This window comes from Electrophorus electricus, chromosome 2, assembly GCF_041902795.1.
Source record: "Electrophorus electricus isolate QZ-2024a chromosome 2, ASM4190279v1, whole genome shotgun sequence".
Taxonomy (NCBI): Eukaryota; Metazoa; Chordata; class Actinopteri; order Gymnotiformes; family Gymnotidae; genus Electrophorus; species Electrophorus electricus.
Window position 1 is genome coordinate 30933946 of NC_137498.1, and position 18716 is coordinate 30952661.

At 44.9% G+C, this 18716-nt stretch overlaps 1 protein-coding gene across 2 annotated transcripts in view; it reads left to right on the forward strand.

Annotated features, from left to right (window-relative positions):
• rhbdf1a (rhomboid 5 homolog 1a (Drosophila)) overlaps nt 1–18716 on the forward strand; it is a 32534-nt gene that overhangs the window by 12630 nt on the left and 1188 nt on the right. Inside the window, exons 2-18 of one of the 2 annotated variants that reach the window (XM_027000641.3) lie at nt 5725–5866; nt 6107–6246; nt 7404–7511; nt 9121–9334; nt 9809–10015; nt 12371–12493; nt 12624–12784; nt 13538–13789; nt 14185–14296; nt 14422–14496; nt 14603–14764; nt 15118–15218; nt 15307–15370; nt 15494–15588; nt 15733–15808; nt 16317–16417; nt 18545–18698. In XM_027000641.3, coding sequence (XP_026856442.2) covers nt 5750–5866; nt 6107–6246; nt 7404–7511; nt 9121–9334; nt 9809–10015; nt 12371–12493; nt 12624–12784; nt 13538–13789; nt 14185–14296; nt 14422–14496; nt 14603–14764; nt 15118–15218; nt 15307–15370; nt 15494–15588; nt 15733–15808; nt 16317–16417; nt 18545–18698 — 2262 coding nt within the window. In that variant the 5' untranslated portion in view covers nt 5725–5749. The remainder of the gene's footprint in view (nt 1–5724; nt 5867–6106; nt 6247–7403; nt 7512–9120; nt 9335–9808; nt 10016–12370; nt 12494–12623; nt 12785–13537; nt 13790–14184; nt 14297–14421; nt 14497–14602; nt 14765–15117; nt 15219–15306; nt 15371–15493; nt 15589–15732; nt 15809–16316; nt 16418–18544; nt 18699–18716) is intronic. The other variant, XM_027000724.3, reaches the window with a different exon arrangement.

Below are 18716 nucleotides of genomic sequence, written 5' to 3' on the forward strand. Positions count from 1 at the left end.
CTCTCACTCTCTCTCACACTCACTCACATTAGCACTCATCCCAGTCTGCAAGTGCCCACTTTGAAGTGTTTGCTTTGCCTGGTGAAAGCAGTGTTGGTGGCAGCAGGCCAAGCTTCAGAACTATGCAATCACGGGTGGTGGTATGAGCTCCCGCAGACGGTTCCACCCACCCACTGGTCTGACACTTGATCACATGGTCTGCTGTGGTGGGTGGGTAGGTAGAGATGTTCACGCATGTGTGTGTATATGGTGTTTGTTTGTTAGTGTCCGATGGAAAGGTTTTGCCATTGTGTTGAGCCCAGTGTGAATACATGCAATGTACCTATGGAAGATGGGCTGCCTAGCCCTTATCTTCCTATTGCCTATGTCAGACAGACGAAATTGCTTCTAGAGAATGGAATTCCCCATGCTGGCTGGAAGCAGAGGGGCCAGACAGTGAGACCAGCTTCTTCTGCTTTAAAGCTGCTTGGAAATTTGTTCGTGTTTTTGCTCCTTGTGGGGAAGAGCTACACTATTCTGTTATTCATCAGACAGACACAGAGAGAATGTTTATAAACCAGGAAGAGCTGAGCCAAGACTGGTAAAGCAAGTCAGTGAGAGTGAGAGTGAGAGAGTGAGAGTGAGAGAGCGAGAGTGAGAGAGAAATCAAGAGAAGAAAAGTGGGAAAAAAAATGGGAGTGTGTGTGACTGAAAAAGGGTGTGTACTTGTATGAGTGTACGTGTGTGCGCTCAGAGTGGCTTGGCAGTCTTGATTACATCACTCTGGCAGTAGTCTCCAGAACACAGCACAGTCACCTCGCTCAACTCTTTCTTATACATGAAGAGCTTTATTTTTAGAAGCTAAATCTAGTCCAGGACTTGTCATTGCCAGGCCTAAATTAGTCCTCAAACCTCAAAAATGAAATATGCAATTAACGCGAGAGTTATACAGCAAACAACTAGATAATTTTCTAGATAACACTAGATAATTTTCATTTTCAACAATTCCCCATAAATGAGTTTAGTTTCTCCTTAAAGGAATTCCCCACCCCCTCAAAATAAATAAAATCCTAATGTAGTTTATAACAATGGAATGGGAGTAGAGATGGGTTAGCATATTTTCCTGACTCACACTAGCTTTAAGAAACATGAGCGATATTTCTCAAGGTCTGCTGATGCTCTTAGACTGCTGTTCAGCAGCCTTGCTGCATGAGACAGGGATTAGTAACGTGACATTTCAGAAGAGTGACTGAAGAGGCTTTGGTCTGTGTCATACATACATCCTCGTGGGTGGAGGGGAAAGGGCGAGTGAGTGTGCTGTGAGCTATAATGAGCCTGTACATCTAATCAGCTTGTTTGAAAAGGGACAAATGGCATCCAAATGTCATTAAAAGTGTTTTTTAACAGGTGGCTTCCAGAGGTATCTGAGTATCCAATGGATAGCTGTTCTGTGTGTCCAAATAATATTGTGGGGGGAGGGGAGAGAGAAAGAGAGAGAGAGAGAGTAAACACTTCAACCCAGGATGTGCAGTGCTGAGGAAAGAAGCATCCAGTGGTGTATTCTCTCTCTCTCTCGCACTCTCTCACACACACACCTCACACACACACACACACACATACATTGATGAGCCCATCCATAATTGTGCTTGGTCCACTCTCTCTCATCCCCCAAGACTTTTCTGGCCAGACCTGTCAGCCCCAGTAAGATGCAGCCATGTCTGTGTGTCACAAGACCTACATATCTACTGAGTGCTGTGGTGCTGGCACACAGATCCCCTGCACAACTGCCCGTTCTGGTTGGACAGTATTCTCCCTGCTTCACAGTCTACTCTGTATGCTTTCTCTAGGAATGTTCACATGACAGACACAATTAGACAGTTAGATCATCTTACTCCACAAGGACCCTCTTGGGAATGTAGGTTTTAAGGGGCTAGTTTGACTGAGAAAGCTATCTAAGGTGGCTAACAATATATGTAAAATTATCCCGTCTTCTGGACATAAATAGGATTCATCAGCAGATCTACAGTTGGAGTGCTAGAATGGCTCTGTAGTTAAGTAGTATGTCTGCATGACTGTTAGCTACCAGCTTTTACTCTGAGACATTTTGTTCTTGCAAGAATCCCATGAAAATGAGAATTGCTGCCATATGAAAGGGCATACAGCCCAGGTGGTCTTGGAGACTTTAAGCTTTACTGTGCCATACAGACTGAAATGCCTAAAATGCTATGTGTATGAACTACATACATTCCTTATTTGGTCCTTATAATACTTAGTGAATGTGATCCTTTCTTTTGGCATTTCTTTTCATTTGTTTTTTTAGTCAAGACAAACGTATTAGTCTCTGAAAGAGCTCTGTATAAATCCTAAATGATTGGAAATGTTGGACAGGAAGTTTCCATTAAGAAAACACTGTGGGGAACATTTGTCTTTGCTGTGAGATAGCAGGAGGAAACATGTGTGCTAAAAAGCACACAATAGAGAGAGTTAACCAGGACACACCCCCCTCCCCTTTACCCATATCCCCACCTCCTCTCCCTCATCTAAACTTTTTCAAACAGGCAAGTGAGAAGGCACCACATGCAGCTATGCTAAATATTACTGTACACCTCATCTCATCTGCTTTAGCAGTATGGTTGTAGTATTATTAGTATCAGTCCTCAGCAGTCACGCATGAGTAGTTCCCATTCAGAAGCTTAATATATTTGTTTGTGGCCTACTATGTGTGTTGGCCTATGCCTGCTGAACTATAAGTGTCCTTCAAATCAAGTAGATGCAGCACCTGCAGTCTGATGGGCTCAAGTAAAGCCAAAACAACATCAGTCCCCATAAAAAAATACCTTCACAGATTTTGAATCTGACAGTGTATCTGCAGCCTGGGTTTAAGGTGCCAATAGATAATCGGTTTCCCTGTAACCATTGCCTGTCAGACTAAAAGTTATATAAACAACTAACTGATTTGTGTAAGACCACATTTTTTTGCTTCCTCTGTGTTTTAAATGTTTATGATCGTAGCACGGGAAGGATTATCTACCAGTGTACCAGCCTGGGGGACGGAGTGCAGGAAGCTAATCATATCCAGCATGTCGCTGAGAAGGGAGGCCAGGGTTTCTTTCAACAGATTTTGATCCGAACGTCAAAACAAACGTCTTCAAGGCCATATATCAACCTAGGCTTGTTTCCAGAAACTAAATTCCCCAGAGACTCAGATATGGTGCCGTCACAGTGGGCCCTGCTTACATAAATTGGAATGCGACAAAAGTTGTCTGGGTCCGCTTGGCATTCCTCTCAAATATCCACATTACTGCCACAAAAATGCTTTTATCTGTTATAATCTGTACATGTCACATAACTTGTGGTACAAGTGACCTTTCCAAGGTTATTATATGTCTGGATTGAATGGGACAATTTCCTTTTTTGTGTGTATGAGCATAAATCTTCAATCAAAACCTTCAAAGAAGGCAAAACCAGATACCATGGATGGGGGCCAAGTGCAGAACTTAATCCACTCATTCCCCCTGGCAAGGCTGGCTGTGTTGTTCAAGGATATCTCCCTTGGCCATGAACGTGGTGCCTTAGACAGTCAAACCTAATTCAGGTGTAATGGGCGAAGGCCTAAAGGCCTTCAAGTACTGCCTTTCCCCAATGGTGGGCCCCAGTGTCCTGCCACCTCTCCCTAGTGGTGGGCCCCCATGTCCAGCTGCCTCTCTCCAGTGGTGGGTCCTTGCTTACAAAGACACCAGCTGTTGGCCAGCCTGGGGGTTGCTTACCTGTTTGTAGCAGAGGAGAAAATGAGGGTGGCTCAGAAAAAACATGTATCTGGCTTTCCAAGGTTTGGGCTTGGTGTCTCTTAGAGTGTGACAACACCCAGTGTCCAAAGAGTGGTTAGTGGCTGCAAAGCCCACAGGGAGCTGGATTTGGTGAGTTGCTGCATGGGCAGACAGATGCATGAGCCCTCAGGGATCATTAAAGGGGGAAAGCAATTAGATAAGTGATTGAGGTCTGACATGGACACTAAATGGAGATGGTGGTCTGTTTTCACTTAGAGAGCAGAAAGGAGGCCTTTCACTCAAGCTCTGTTCAGCCGTCTGACACAGGGTGTGTCTGTGACTCCAGATTCCAATGTCAAACAGTGCTCACTACCTTTCCATCAGACACAGGCCAGGAAATGGAGCCAAGCTCCTGACTAAGAGCTGACCTAAGGGATGTTCTGGAAGAGGTTTGTGGTCATTGGGTTGAGAGCTTGTCAAATAATGGGAGGTGGTGGTTCCTGTAAGCTCTCCTGACTGAGCATTGGAGAGCATTGCTGGGAAAGGAGCAACCTGAGTGTTCTCTGAGCTTCTGTCTGGACCAGCTTTGTTAGAGTCTGCCGCCATATTCCACACAGTCACTGCAGTGTAGACAAGAAGGGTGATGATGGCATCTGCGCCACGTTTCTCCATTACCAGGCGAGTGGTTCTAATTGGGCGGACCTAGCTGTTGGCTCAACACAACAGTGTTCTGCACAACAGTTCTCCGCTTTTAATTCCATCCTCTCGCATTTCAGATACTGGGTTCATTACAGGGCCAAGCAAGTAGATACTTTGATATTTGTCTTCAGTTGCATGTAAATTAAGCTTCTAATGCATATCCTTCACTTTAGCTTTTCAAACTAAGGAGGTGCAACTTCAGTGAATGTCTTACCATACTCACATCTCATGCTTAGGAAGGCTTGTTTTTCTCAAGTTCCAGCCATGTTTTTCTATGTAACCTCCACCACTGCCAAACCTTCAGAGGATTTGAAGTTTTGAGATTCTCATTGACCATGCTCCTTATCTACACAGCTGGACGTGGGCGCTGTGTTGTGTTAGAGCTCTGTAGTTTTGGCTGCAACCCAAACCTGATGTGATGGACTCCCTAAGATGAGAGTGCATATGACCCAGTATGGCTTGCTCGGTGATTGGCTCATGGCTCTGACCATCTGCTGGCCAGCTTGAACTGTACGAGAACAGGACAGAAGACAGCATCTTGCTTTTGCTCTGCTTTTCTAATGCGTCCAGCTCCAGTTGATTCCAGGGAATGGCACTCCTGCACCTGTCTCTTATCTTCCTGCTTTTTCCAACAGATGAAGCAGCACCTCCTTTTCTCCACAGCCAGACTTTTGCTTTTTTTTGTATTTGCATAGGCAATGTTTCCTCCAAACCCTTAGACCTCCTGCAGGCTGGAGCACTACTGAACGTATGCGTAAAGGAAAAAAGTGAGAATATACAGACACAGCGAGGCAGTGGCAGCTTCTTGTCTGTGAGGTTTCGATGATATGGGTGAGGCTATCACTCGCTGCACTAGCCAGCCTCCTGCGGTGACCCTGTAGCTGGGTCTCACTAAAGGTGGTCTCCCCCAACACCAACTGTGTGGCCATGAAAGACACACATGCAGTCACTTGAATATGGAAATCGGAGGCTAAGAGTACGTAAGCTGCTGTGTAGAGTGGCTTCTTCAGTCACTGGTAAACCTTACTCCTTCCTGTAGAGCAAATGTTCACTGCTCACTGGAACAGAGCAGGGATGCTTTAAGTGAATGCAGAGCTCTTCACTTGCAGCCACTGGGTTTTCCTTTAATAACACAGTAGAGCTATATGTTGGACTAATGATTTTACAGTGCCATCTTCTGGTGCAGTGGTAACCATGACTCAGGTTTTATATGGTTTCTCTCCCTCTCTCCCTCTGTTTCTCCCTCCCACTCCCCCCCTCCCTCTCTCTCTCCCTGCAGCTGGCTGGTTTGTGGAGAAGCAGGCATGGCTGAACCCAGGCGAGACAGCAGCAGCAGTTTGCAGAGGAAGAAGCCCCCATGGCTCAAATTGACCATTCCTAGTGCTCAGGCATCCCTAGATGAACCACCCACCTTCATTCAGGTGCAAAAGGCGCTCTCCCTCTCCCTCGCTCTCTCTTTCTGTTTCTCTGTGTCATTTTCTCTTTCTCCCTCTCCCTCCCTCTCTCTTTCTGCTTCCCTTGCGCTCTCTCTCCCAAACCATCAATGCATTTAACACTTTATTGCTGTGAATGTGAAGCCTTACATTACTGCATCATATCTCTCTCTTTTTCCCTCTTTCTCTCTATCCTTCTATCTCGCCTTCCATCTCTCCCTGTGACAGCCCGGGAAGAGGCAAGGCTTTCTCCGCAGCGTCAGCATGCCCGTTGAAACCTCCCATCTCGCCTCACCACCACGTGACCTTTTTGACCACCGGCGAGCTCCGCTGCAGCACCAGACCTCCATCACACAGACCATCAAGAGGTAGGTGGAGCCTGCAGCCAGGTCACTGGCTACAGAGAGTGGAAGCTGCTTATTACTCATTCCCTTGGTGTTATGGTGACATGCTCCTCTTCCACAAATCATCACTTGTGTAACAAAACTAATCTTACTCCAGTTTAGAGGTATTTGACTCCAGACTACAGACTCCGGTCCTGGATTTGGTAATCACATGTAGCTCATTGAACAGGTAATTAATGACTGGTCACTTTGTTGTCAAACCAGTAGAGAGGAAAAATCAGTGGGACCTGGACCTTGTGGGTTATGATTTAAAAACCTTTGTTCTATGACATTAACTTACTACCCGTGATTACAAAATCCAGAATCTTCTGTTTGCCTTAATCTATATGCTGTATTTAGGTATGGTGTGAGTCCAACAACCATGGTAGTGTTGCAGTGTGGACATTTAAAGTTATAAATTGCTGTTGCTGGGCTCTCTTGTTTGCACGAAATGCGTTGTTTCGAAAGGAACGTGTGTGTAAGATGTTTTGTAAGGAGCATGTGTGTGTGCTGGCTCATCCATGATGATGTGTCATCCTTGGCATATCTTCCTCCATCCCCAATTTTTAATGAGAGGGACAGCAGAGGGCCTCCTATTAGATAAGCCAAACCACCGTGACTGCAAATCTGAGCTGTGAAGCTTTATGTGAACTTGCTTCAGCTATGTGTGCAAGTCTGTGTATGTAAATCTATATATGTGTTTGTGTGTTTGTGTGTGTGTGTGTGTGTGTGTGTGTGTGTGTGTGTGTGTGTGTGTGTGTGTGAATGCACTGATGTGTGTATGTTATATGCATGTTTTGTGCATGTCTGTGGGTATGTGTGTGTGTTTATGTGAGTGAGACGTTTCCCCCACCCCTGCATGCTTCAACTCATCAGCTCTTCATGCCGTGTGTGATTATGTGCACTCCATAATTGGAGGACCCAGTGCTGGATTCCTGAGCTTTCCCTGGCCAAATGCTGACCTGGGCTGAACGTCACACCTGGGCTGATCCTCACGCCGTGCCTCTCACACTCTGTCTTCCAGCTGTTCTCATGCTGCCTTGCCTTTTCTCTTTGTGTCTCTTTTCCTCTCTTCCCTGTCCTTGCTTCCTCTTTGTCGTTCTCCTCCTCTTCCTCCCCTCCCCCGTGCACCCCGTCAACAGCATCAGGAGGGTCCACTTTGAGCGGATACACACAGTGCCCGTTAAGGGTCACCGCGCTGGACGCCATAGTTTCAGGAAGCACCAGTCACTCTCCAGAACCCTGATCAGGTACACCCTAAGGACCACCGCACCCTCCACCCCGCCTCTGGGCTGACCTGATCTGCCCTGTGCCATACTGAGATCTTTCAGTAAGAGGTCATATGGTGGTTGCTGTGTATTTTTGTTTGTTTGTTTGTTTGTTTGTTTTTATAACATGCCTGAGTGGATTTCTGTGGGACTGTACAACACTAATTTACTATAAAGTGTATTTCTTTGAAGGCTAGTTAATGTGCCACAAAGATCTGATCCCCGGGCTTTTGTTAGTCATTTATTACCGCCTCATTGTTGTGACTGCTGTAGGCAGGCTCACGTGGGTGAGCTCACGTGGGCTGCTGCCTCAGCAGCACAGGGTGGATTGGAGGGTTGACTCTCACTTAATTCTTAGCATACTTTCATGCTAAATTAGCCGCGTTATCACAGGTACATTCCTCTGCTTGAGACCGTTATGCGGCCTTAGCTAGAAATCAACGTCATCCACAGCGCTGTCCTAGCATTTCACAAGTGCTGATGTATCCTTGTTCTTCTTTCACCATTTGCCAAGACTAGCTGATTGTTTGCTGCCCCAGAGATGTACTCCAGTAAGCCACTGTTTTGACGCTAAGTTGGTTGTCAGTGCAGCCCCTGTCAGAGAGAGGGAGGTTCTGTGAGTGTCCTCCCAGGTCCTCCAGGCTACAGGTGCACTGGCCTGTTTACACCCAGTCATGCTAAGTTGTGAAATATCACTAGTTGATGTGGCAAGACCTTTGGTAGAGATGGACTGGCAGCAGTTTTAATGTGAAAGCCAACTTTACATACTCAGGTTTTCATAGACTCCACTGTACAAACCATTTGTCGTGTGATTCATAAGCTGAGGAAACCTCCCTTGTGAAGATTAGGTTGTAATCTCTTTTATGGACTGTAATGTAAACCTGATCATTGTATTAGTGGACATATTGTTGTCTTTAACCCCTTGGGTTTTTCAATACACCATCACAACCCATTTATTCAATGTAATCTATCTTTCTATTGTTCTATTATTCTGTTATTATTCCAGTGCTTTTAATGAAGTGTACAGTTACATGTGGACAGTTGTGTGGTCTGGGTGTGTATGATCTTGAAAGTGGTAATCTAATTGGAGGATGTGAGCATCAGTGTGGAATCTTTTCTCAGCTGGACATGTCTGTGGTTCATTATCAGTGAGGGACAATAAGGGAAGAATGTTTGTCTTACTGCCAAGCAGCAGTGCAGAAGGTGAGGCAGCAGCAGACCCTTCTGTGTGTGTGTGTGAGAGAGTGTGTGCTGGTTACAATATAAGAAGGAACTTTAAAAGTCTGTATACGGAGGCATGTCTGGGCAAGTCCCTTTTTCCCTTCCAAGCACCTGACGATCTTCCACGCTTGTCTTGCTTCTTGTTTCTTGGAACATGCCCTCATTAGTTGGCTGGATTTTTCCAGGCACTCTCTGAGCTGCCCACCCTTGGCCACTGCTCTGCTTTCCCTCTGCCTTTGCCACACTCTCACTTCCTGTCAGCAGATCAGCGTACACCTGACCGAAGCCCAACGTCCAGATAGGTCTGCCGGCGAACTGCCTGTTCTACAATCAATGATCTGCCTGAACAGCCTACCTTGCTTATTGTCAGGGGCACAGCTGACTGGTTTGGGGTCAGCAAGGATGGCGACGCGACACAGAAGTGGCAGAGGAAGAGCCTGCGACACTGCAGCCTGCGCTACGGTAAGCTGAAGCCCCAGGTTATCCGGGAGATGGAGCTACCCAGCCAGGACAACATCTCTCTAACTAGCACGGAGACGCCGCCACCACTCTATGTGCCCTCATCCCAGCACGGCATACCCAAGGTACAGCTCCCTAGTCTGAATATATATATATATATATATATATATATATATATATATATATATATGTGTGTGTGTGTGTGTACATTGGCATCAAGGACAGAATTAGATTTACAGTTATGACACTTTTATCCACAATTCTGACTGAATATGAGGGTTAAGGGCCTTGATCAGGGGCCCAACAGGGGCATCTTGGCAGCTGTGGGGCTTGAACTGGCAACCTTCTGATCACTAGTCAAGTACTTTAACCGCTGACATACCACTGTCCTTAAACTGCTGTCCATACCATTAGAGAGAGGCTCCTCATCAGACAAGCACACTCAGGGTTATTGTTCATTTGTTCAGCTGTTTTCACTAAGTGTCAGCCATTGATAAGGTTTCCTATGACGTCACCACTTCTGCTGGGTGCTAAATTGTTTGGGAAAGGTTGATTACACTTTATGCAGGTGTTTTACTGATGCTTTTGCATCCAATCAGATCGTTGACCCACTGGCACGTGGGCGGGCCTTCCGCATGATGGACGAGGTGGATGGCTACAGTGTTCCCCATACGCCCATCACACCCGGTGCCACCTCCCTCTGCTCCTTCACCAGCTCCCGCTCCGGACTCAACCGGATACCACGGCGACGCAAGCGTGAGTCTGTGGCCAAGATGAGCTTCAGGGCAGCAGCAGCACTTGTCAAGGTGAGCTTCAGATGCTGCCCGCACGGATTTACTCATGGCCCCTCAATAACGAACAGAAGTGTATTGTTTCAGGGGACGGATTATGCCACTGTTCACCTACTGCTATCAGCTTTATCGATTGGCATTGAGAAATTGAGTCATATTTAATGAAAAGAGTGCAAAACCCAAACAGCTGTTGTGCAAGGACAGTGGGGCACTTTCATGGCAATGATCACATGTTCCCTGAGGCTCTCTGAAAATGATTGCCTGATTAATTCAAGTAGAATTTTGACTGGCCAGCAATTACAAGCACAATCTAGAGAAATGTAAAAATGTAACACCATATGCAAAGTATTTTAATGACATCCTGTGACACTTTTCTTGAAAGTGATTTTGGTTAAAAATGTATTTCACTGTATTTTCAGATAGTTTTGATAATGTGTAAACTGATGATAACTGGATGGAAATCCACAGTAAATAATCTGTATATGAACAATACCACTTATTGAAACATTTACTAGCATTTAGTGACATTTATTGATGTTAGCAAGACCATGGTAATCTTTCTGACCAGATAAGAAAAAACTGCATTGCATTGGTAAGGAGTGCTGCTGATGGTTGTTTAGATCAGAAAATAAATGGATACTAAAGCTCATGGAATGGGTTCACTCTGGGAGTATTTTGTAGGTTTTTCTTAATTCCTTCCTTATTTCAAGAAACAGCATCTCTGCTATAAAATACCATAACACAGTTCTCAAAGACTTGCATTTTGCCAATCCTTATATATTGTGAGCAGAATTAAATGCTGAGGTCAAAACCACAGATATTGTCCTCAAAAATATATTTTAATAGCAGTATTTACACTTATTGTGTGAATCTAAACTGTTTTCACACTTCACTAATAAATTGAGGACACAGCTGCCACTGTTTGTATGCTGCTATATTTGTTGTATCCACAGAATAGAGGTAGGTGATAGTAAATGCATAATTGACAAATGACAGTTATCTATTGATGCATTTACTTATTTAAAGTAAAATTAAAGTAGGGTCCTACACTAACAGGGATTGCAGCTATAGACCACCCAGTGGCAAGAGGGGAAAAATAATTACTGTAAAGGAAGGAGAATGTTGCTTTAAAAAGCAGCTACGGAAAAATATTAGATTACATATCACATCATAAAACACATCCAAAAACTAAAAATCTAGGCTCCAGGTACTCTACCCGTCTCAGGAGCTCAGACCTGTTGCTACACAGGATTGGCTGGTTGCACCCATGATGAAACCAGGGTTTATCACCTTTCTGATTTCTGGTGCCCAGATTTTAGAAACCACTTGCACAAGGCCATCCTAGTCTTCCATCCTAGTCTCTTCCTTCCCTTCCTCTCTTCACCCTTGTCCCATTGTAGAGGTTATCCCTACTGCTCTCTCCCTGTAGCTACAGCTACTTACTGTAGAGCCACCTACTGTTGCAATACAGTAAGTAGAGTAACGCAACATACTGCTTCTTTGTGAGTTCATATCCACTTCTTCCTGCATTTATCTAGAATGTCCTGACTTAACATTTACCAAAATATGGCATATTGTTATGATTCCACCAGGAACAGGCAGAGTTAGAATGCAGTTGCAGGAGGCGGTTTATTAAATGAGGAAACAGGAACATGAAGGGTAAAACAAACAGAGGCAAACGGGGTAACACTAAGGGTAAAATAACACGCTACTGGAGTAAACAGAAAGTAATGACAACAACAGTAAGTGAGCATAAGGCAGAACTGACAGAAGGACGTAGCTTACCACCATAATCAACAACCAGAAGACAAAACCACAGGGCTTAAATAAGCAAGACAATCAGACACTAAACAGATACAGCTGAACATGGGAACAGCGGAAGCTAAAACAAGGAGTGGAATAGAGGAACCGACGGGGGCAGAAAAAAACGAAACTAAGGCATGGAACTAGGGAATGCAGGAAGACAGGGAAACCGTGACATCAGGGACGTGAGGAGGGTGGCCATTTGTGACACATATAGGTTCAGCAAGTAATTTGTTCAGCATCGTGCTTGTTCAAACACCAACTGTTTGTTCAAATACTCCAAAAAATTCATTTTTACAATAAGAGGTTTAGAAATAGCATTGATGCTTTCTGGGTTCCACTGGTCTTCATCCAAAATGCAGAGTAATGAACAGCAGCTATTTCCATAACATGATATTATGGTGTTGTTACTCAATCCTATCAGTGCAGTTAAAATGTTTGTTTAATTTTATACTCTTGTGTTTTCCCTGAATTACTCACTTTTTTAGTGATTCACTATTTGTACAATAGTACAGCAAATTCGGACAAGCGTGTTGATATGCATTGATGTTATTTGTGGCTTTCCAGGGACGCTCACTAAAAGAAGGCACACTGCGGCGAGCTCACAGACGCAGTTTTACTCCAGCTAGCTTCATTGAGGAGGACGTGGTGGATTTTCCAGATGAGCTGGACACCTCCTTCTTCGCCAGGGTAAGCCCGTATGCCGTTAAATGTGTGGCCAGCTCTCTTCTCTCTCTTCTCTCCTCTATGCTGCCTTCACGTGCCTCACTATGTGCGCAGCTCACATGCACCCAACCTCTGGCTATGTGTCCGTGCCCAGGATGTGCTAATGCAGGAGGAGCTGTCAACGTTCCATGACGAGGTGTTTGAGTCTCCCTCCGACTCCACCAGCAAGGATGTGGACAGCAAGCAGTTGGATGAGTCAGAGCTGACGGGTAGTGCCCTGGACAAGAGCGAGCTGGAGAGGAGTCACCTCATGCTGTAAGTCCCTGTGCTTTGAAAGGAGTCACCTCATGCTGTGAGTCTCTGTGCTTTGAGAGGAGTCACCTCATGCTGTGAGTCCTTGTGCTTTGAGAGGAGTCACCTCATGCTGTGAGTCTCTGTGCTTTGAGAGGAGTCACCTCATGCTGTGAGTCCCTGTGCTTTGAGAGGAGTCATCTCATGCTGTGAGTCCCTGTGCTTTGAGAGGAGTCACCTCATGCTGTGAGTCCCTCTGCTTTGAGAGGAGTCACCTCATGCTGTGAGTCCCTGTGCTTTGAGAGGAGTCACCTCATGCTGTGAGTCCCTGTGCTTTGAGAGGAGTCACCTCATGCTGTGAGTCCCTGTGCTTTGAGAGGAGTCACCTCATGCTGTGAGTCCCTGTGCTTTGAGAGGAGTCACCTCATGCTGTGAGTCCCTGTGCTTTGAGAGGAGTCACCCCATGCTGTGAGTCCCTGTGCTGTTTACTCTGCGCCTCCACCTTGATGCTCATTGCACAAGCGGCTCAGTTACACTACAGCACCAGAATGATTTTTATCCCTCCTGCCTGTGAAATGTTTGAGATGCTCTCTGAAGCCATGATCTGTGTGTGTATGTGCATGTGTGTATGTGCATGTGTGTATGTGCATGTGTATATGTGTATGTGTATGTGTATATGTGTGTGTGTATGTATGTGTATGTATGTGTGTGTGTGTGTGTGTGTGTGTGTGCGTGTGTGTGTGTGTGTGTGTGTGTGTGTGTGTGTGTGTGTGAAAGACCTCTGGAGCGAGGCTGGAGAAAGGTCAAAGAGGGAACGCCGGCGCCGCCCAAAGTGCGGCTGAAACAGGAAGTGGTCAGCGTCAATGGGCAGCGACGAGGCCAGCGCATTGCTGTGCCTGTCAAGAAGCTCTTCGCCCGTGAGAAAAGGCCATATGGGCTGGGTATGGTGGGCAAACTGACCAACCGCACGTACCGCAAACGCATTGATAGCTATGTGAAGAGGCAAATTGAGGACATGGATGATCACCGGTAAGTCTGAGAACATCAGAATCTTTTAGGAGTTTTAAAAGTGTGAGCAGTTGTCATGTCATCTTACTCTCCTTAACTAGTGCTTCTGTGGAGATTTTGACATGTGATTTGAAGGCACAATTTGACTATTACAAACTATTCCACTGCAGGCTGTCAGATGTAGTCCGTAACTGAGCTGTTCTTCCTGCAGGCTGTCAGATGTAGTCCGTAACTGAGCTGTTCTTCCTGCAGGCTGTCAGATGTAGTCCGTAACTGAGCTGTTCTTCCTGCAGGCTGTCAGATGTAGTCCGTAACTGAGCTGTTCTTCCTGCAGGCTGTCAGATGTAGTCCGTAACTGAGCTGTTCTTCCTGCAGGCTGTCAGATGTAGTCCGTAACTGAGCTGTTCTTCCTGCAGGCCTTTTTTCACCTACTGGATCACATTTGTCCACCTCCTCATCACCATCCTGGCTGTTTGTATTTATGGCATAGCACCTGTGGGCTTCTCCCAACATGAGACCGTTGATTCTGTGAGTATTGCCACTTTGGGAAATGTTGCCTTGTTTTGTTTGCATGCGTGCTTGCGTATGTGTCTATATGTGTGTCTTGCCAGCTCATGTAATGCTTTGACAATGTTCTTATGCTTTTTGTTAAGGTTCTAAGAAATAAAGGTGTCTATGAGAATGTGAAGTTTGTGCAGCAAGAGAACTTTTGGATTGGACCAAGTTCGGTATGTTAAGTTTCATTCAGAACCAGCTATTGTGTTAATGGATTATTCAGGAAGTGTGTAATAATTATAAATCTGGTCATCACTGCTCTTCACCTCCACACCACAGGAGGCGCTGATCCATCTGGGAGCCAAATTCTCACCCTGTATGCGACAGGACCAGGAAGTGTATGATCTGATCCGGCAGAAGCGTGATCTAGAACGGAACTCAGCCTGCTGCGTGCGCAACGACCGCTCAGGGTGCCTGCAGACTTTGGAGGAGGAGTGCTCGGTGAGCGTGCTTGATTCTTGGTTCTCCTGTAGCTCACTTCGTAGAGCAGCTAGAGCCTGGTGCTTGTAACACTGTTTGTGGGTTCAATTCCCAGGGATCATGTGTACTGTCATACTGATAAAATATACATAATTTCTCTGGACAAGAACATCAACCAAGTGGGAACAGACATTAGGTTTTATCATGCAGTTAGAAATAATACATTGCACAGACATTGCTGCTGCTGCTGCAAAAAAAAAAAAAAGATTATGAGACACAGGCTAAAGAGTGGGTTAGATGCACATTTTGCTGGGAAGTGATTTAAAGCCTCCATTCAATTTTATTTAATGTCCATGGATGCCTCTCTCGCTCAGAGCACTTTGGCCGAGTGGGTGAAGTGGCCCCAGCACCCCAGCACCCCTCAGCTGGAGGGCAACCCCAGGCAGTACGGCTCCGTGTGCCACCAGGACCCCAGGTGAGGCCTGCACATGTCTCACTGAGCTTTTTCCAGTCAGTGTACTTAACGCCTTGTAACCGAGTGTGTGCATTTGGGCTGTGTGCAGGATATGCCTCGAGCCAGCCTCCGTGTCACCTCATGAATGGCCTGATGACATCACCAAGTGGCCAGTAAGTGTAGCACCAGATCTGATCTGTCGGTGCTCATGGACTGCTCTACAGCTGCCCTGGGGGCTTTTTTAGGTCTGATGTAGAATGCCAGTGGGTTACAGTCTGCTCTGGTGGTTGTTGTAGATCTGCACCAGGTATAACACAGGGAACCACACCAACCTACCCCACATCGACTGCACCATCACCGGCCGGCCCTGTTGCATCGGAACTAAGGGGAGGTGAGGGTGACAATACACACACACACACACACACACACACACACACACACACTTAATTTCAACTAACTGTTAAATGGAGAAGCAAACTCTAGTTCTTTTTACTGGTAAGTATTCTACTTATACATTACTGTTCACCATGTGTAGGTGCGAGATCACATCAAGGGAGTACTGTGACTTCATGAAAGGTTATTTCCATGAAGAGGCAACACTATGTTCCCAAGTAAGCAACCATTTCACATAACATTGAAACATATATTTTTAATTATAGTACTAATGTGTGGGAACTTATATTGTGTATGTGAAAAACACTACCCAAAATTGTCTAAATTTCTCCCATACCTATGCCTTCATCCACCTCATGGGTTTTACCTTTTGCCGTATCCCCTGTTTCTTACCCTGCTAAGTTAATGACCCTGGCTGTTACCAGCTACAGACCAAGATGCTATCCCAGACTAGGTGCGCAGTAACCACTGTGGAGGTTGCCATGCTAAACTGGTCTCGGTTTGGCAAAATCCCTTTTTAGTCTGAGAGGGCATAGTGTGTTGGCTTTATTGTCTGTGCCAGCTCTTCCAGTCTGGGTGATGTTTAGAATCACTTTGTGTCTTGAAGGTGTGTCTTAGAGATTTCCCACCAGTAACAAAGCACTTTTGTTCTTCCTATTTCTGTTGTTTCTGAAAAATTGTTTTGGGACTATAATGTGCTCTCCTTCTCCCTCCCTTCCTCACTAGGTGCACTGTATGGACGATGTGTGTGGCCTCTTGCCCTTCCTGAACCCAGAAATCCCAGACCAGTTCTACAGGCTGTGGCTGTCTCTCTTCCTGCATGCTGGGTAATCTTCCCTCCTGTATCCTCATTGGCATGACACTGGTACAGACTGACCAGTGTCATGGTACCACATAAACAGCTCTGCTTGGACCTCTGTACATACAGGACTTTTACTTACATGTGTGGACCTTTATATTTGTACAAGACTTTTCACTGTAAGGGTATGGACTTGAGGGTCTACATATTAATTCACTGTATGGTGATGGAGGTCTGTTTTTAGATTTGTATAGAGTGTATCTCTGATGACGAAGGACCTTAATCTTATGCTGGGGTCACTACATTAATTCAGTCCGATTTTTGACGCAATATTGTCGTAGTTGACAAATTTGCAGTCAGACCCGAATATGAGCATCAGGAACGAGGAACAGGTAGCCCTTTTTGACCAACATGGACCAGGTTCCATTCCAGTTCGCGCACCTAATTGTGAACCCTTCGGTTCATTTCCACCAAAGTAAACAGGTTCTGGAACCAGAAAAGGTTGTTCCTAGCTGGAACCAAAGACTAGTAGGTTTTTCAGTGCGACCTGTGATGGCAAGTTGAACCGTGATGGCAGGTTGCTCCTGCTTTATCCATTAGCATAGTGTTATTATATTTCAATGACTATTTAATATTTAATATTGTAATATTAATTATATTAACATTGTTTATTACTTGTAATACTTATTTCATATAATTTACTTTTATAATTTATTTAATATTTCATTAATTTCATTAAACACTTCAGTTGGAGACTCACAAATGCTTCCTCCTTTTTTCCTGCACATTCTTCGTCTGTGACAAATATAACTAATAGTTGGTTTGGTTTGGTTTTTGGATAAAAACAAACATCTGTAACAACAGCACAAATAATTGCAGGTTACAAATGATGCACCACCTTGTTACTACTCTTTACTTCTGTTGTGCAACACCCTCTGCTGAGGATGCATCCTTGGTTCCAGCAAAAACTGGTGTAAATGTGGGATGGTACTCTCAATAGCAACAATGGCCTAAAAAACCTGAATGGAACCTGTTCAAGCACCAGAGTTTTTGGTCAAAAAGGACTAGTAGTGTGACATAATCAAAGAACAGCAATGTGGCATCTGTAACACACCACAACAGCCTGACGAATAGTCTAGAATGTCAGAATTTACTCATTTATTTATTTATTGCTTTTTCTCACCTAGTCTGATAACTTCCTTTGACATATTCCTCATTGTTGGCCAGTAGTATGACAGAGTCATCTCTGGTGTTACTGATGTTTTCAGTTACAATTATTGTGAAATGCTCTGATATCATAAGATATTGTATCTGCATTAATCAGAGTATATAAACCGAAACATTTTAACTCCACAAAACATTCTGTTTACGTACAATGAACCTGGCAACTAGCTACATTTATGTGACGTTTTTGACATAACACATTTATGTTTTTGAAGGGCAGACAGTCCAGTGTCCTCGCCATGACACTCATGAACAGATCCACAGTCATTTTTGATTTCTTTCCTGTTTTATTTCTAAACACAAACGTGGCAGCATCACACAGTGCCTCTGTGGCCATGACTGATAGTTTTTTGATCCGCATCCCCAACATCCTATGATCTCGAACAATGATATGTGCGAGGAAAGTTTGGTGTCAAATGTGTAGGGTTGCCAGTCTTGACCAAGACACAGGAAGAAGTTATACCACTATGATCACCTAATCTGAGACAGTGACCATCATGAAAGACAAAAATATTGTGTAGTCTGAACCCAGCATTAGAAGCATGTTTGATTAGGTTGGCTCTTTTGCGAAGCATCTTACTGTAATGCTGTGAAGAGCTGAATTGCTGTTGTGCAGTGATTTCAGGCTGGGTGGACAGTAATTAAAGACTGCCTTGTCAAAGCCTGAGTCTCCCTGAGCCTTTCTGTCTGGAAGCATTTCCTTTTCTTACATATTCCCTCGTTGCACTTTTCATTAACCTGCTACACGTGCACACATACACATAAACGCACAAATAGGCCAATACGCACATGTATACATACATACATGCACATTTTAACAATTGAATAAAAGCATTCAAACGTATACAGACCTGTTAGTCTTAAAGAACCTACTTTTTGTGTGTGTGTGTGTGTGTGTGTGTGTGTGTGTGTGTGTGTGTGTACACAACAGGATTCTGCACTGCTTGGTTTCAGTGCTGTTTCAGATGACTATCCTGAGAGATCTGGAGAAGCTGGCTGGCTGGCTACGTATCTCCATCATCTACATCCTAAGTGGCATCACAGGAAACCTGGCCAGTGCCATCTTCCTGCCCTACAGAGCTGAGGTGCCTACCGCCCTCCCT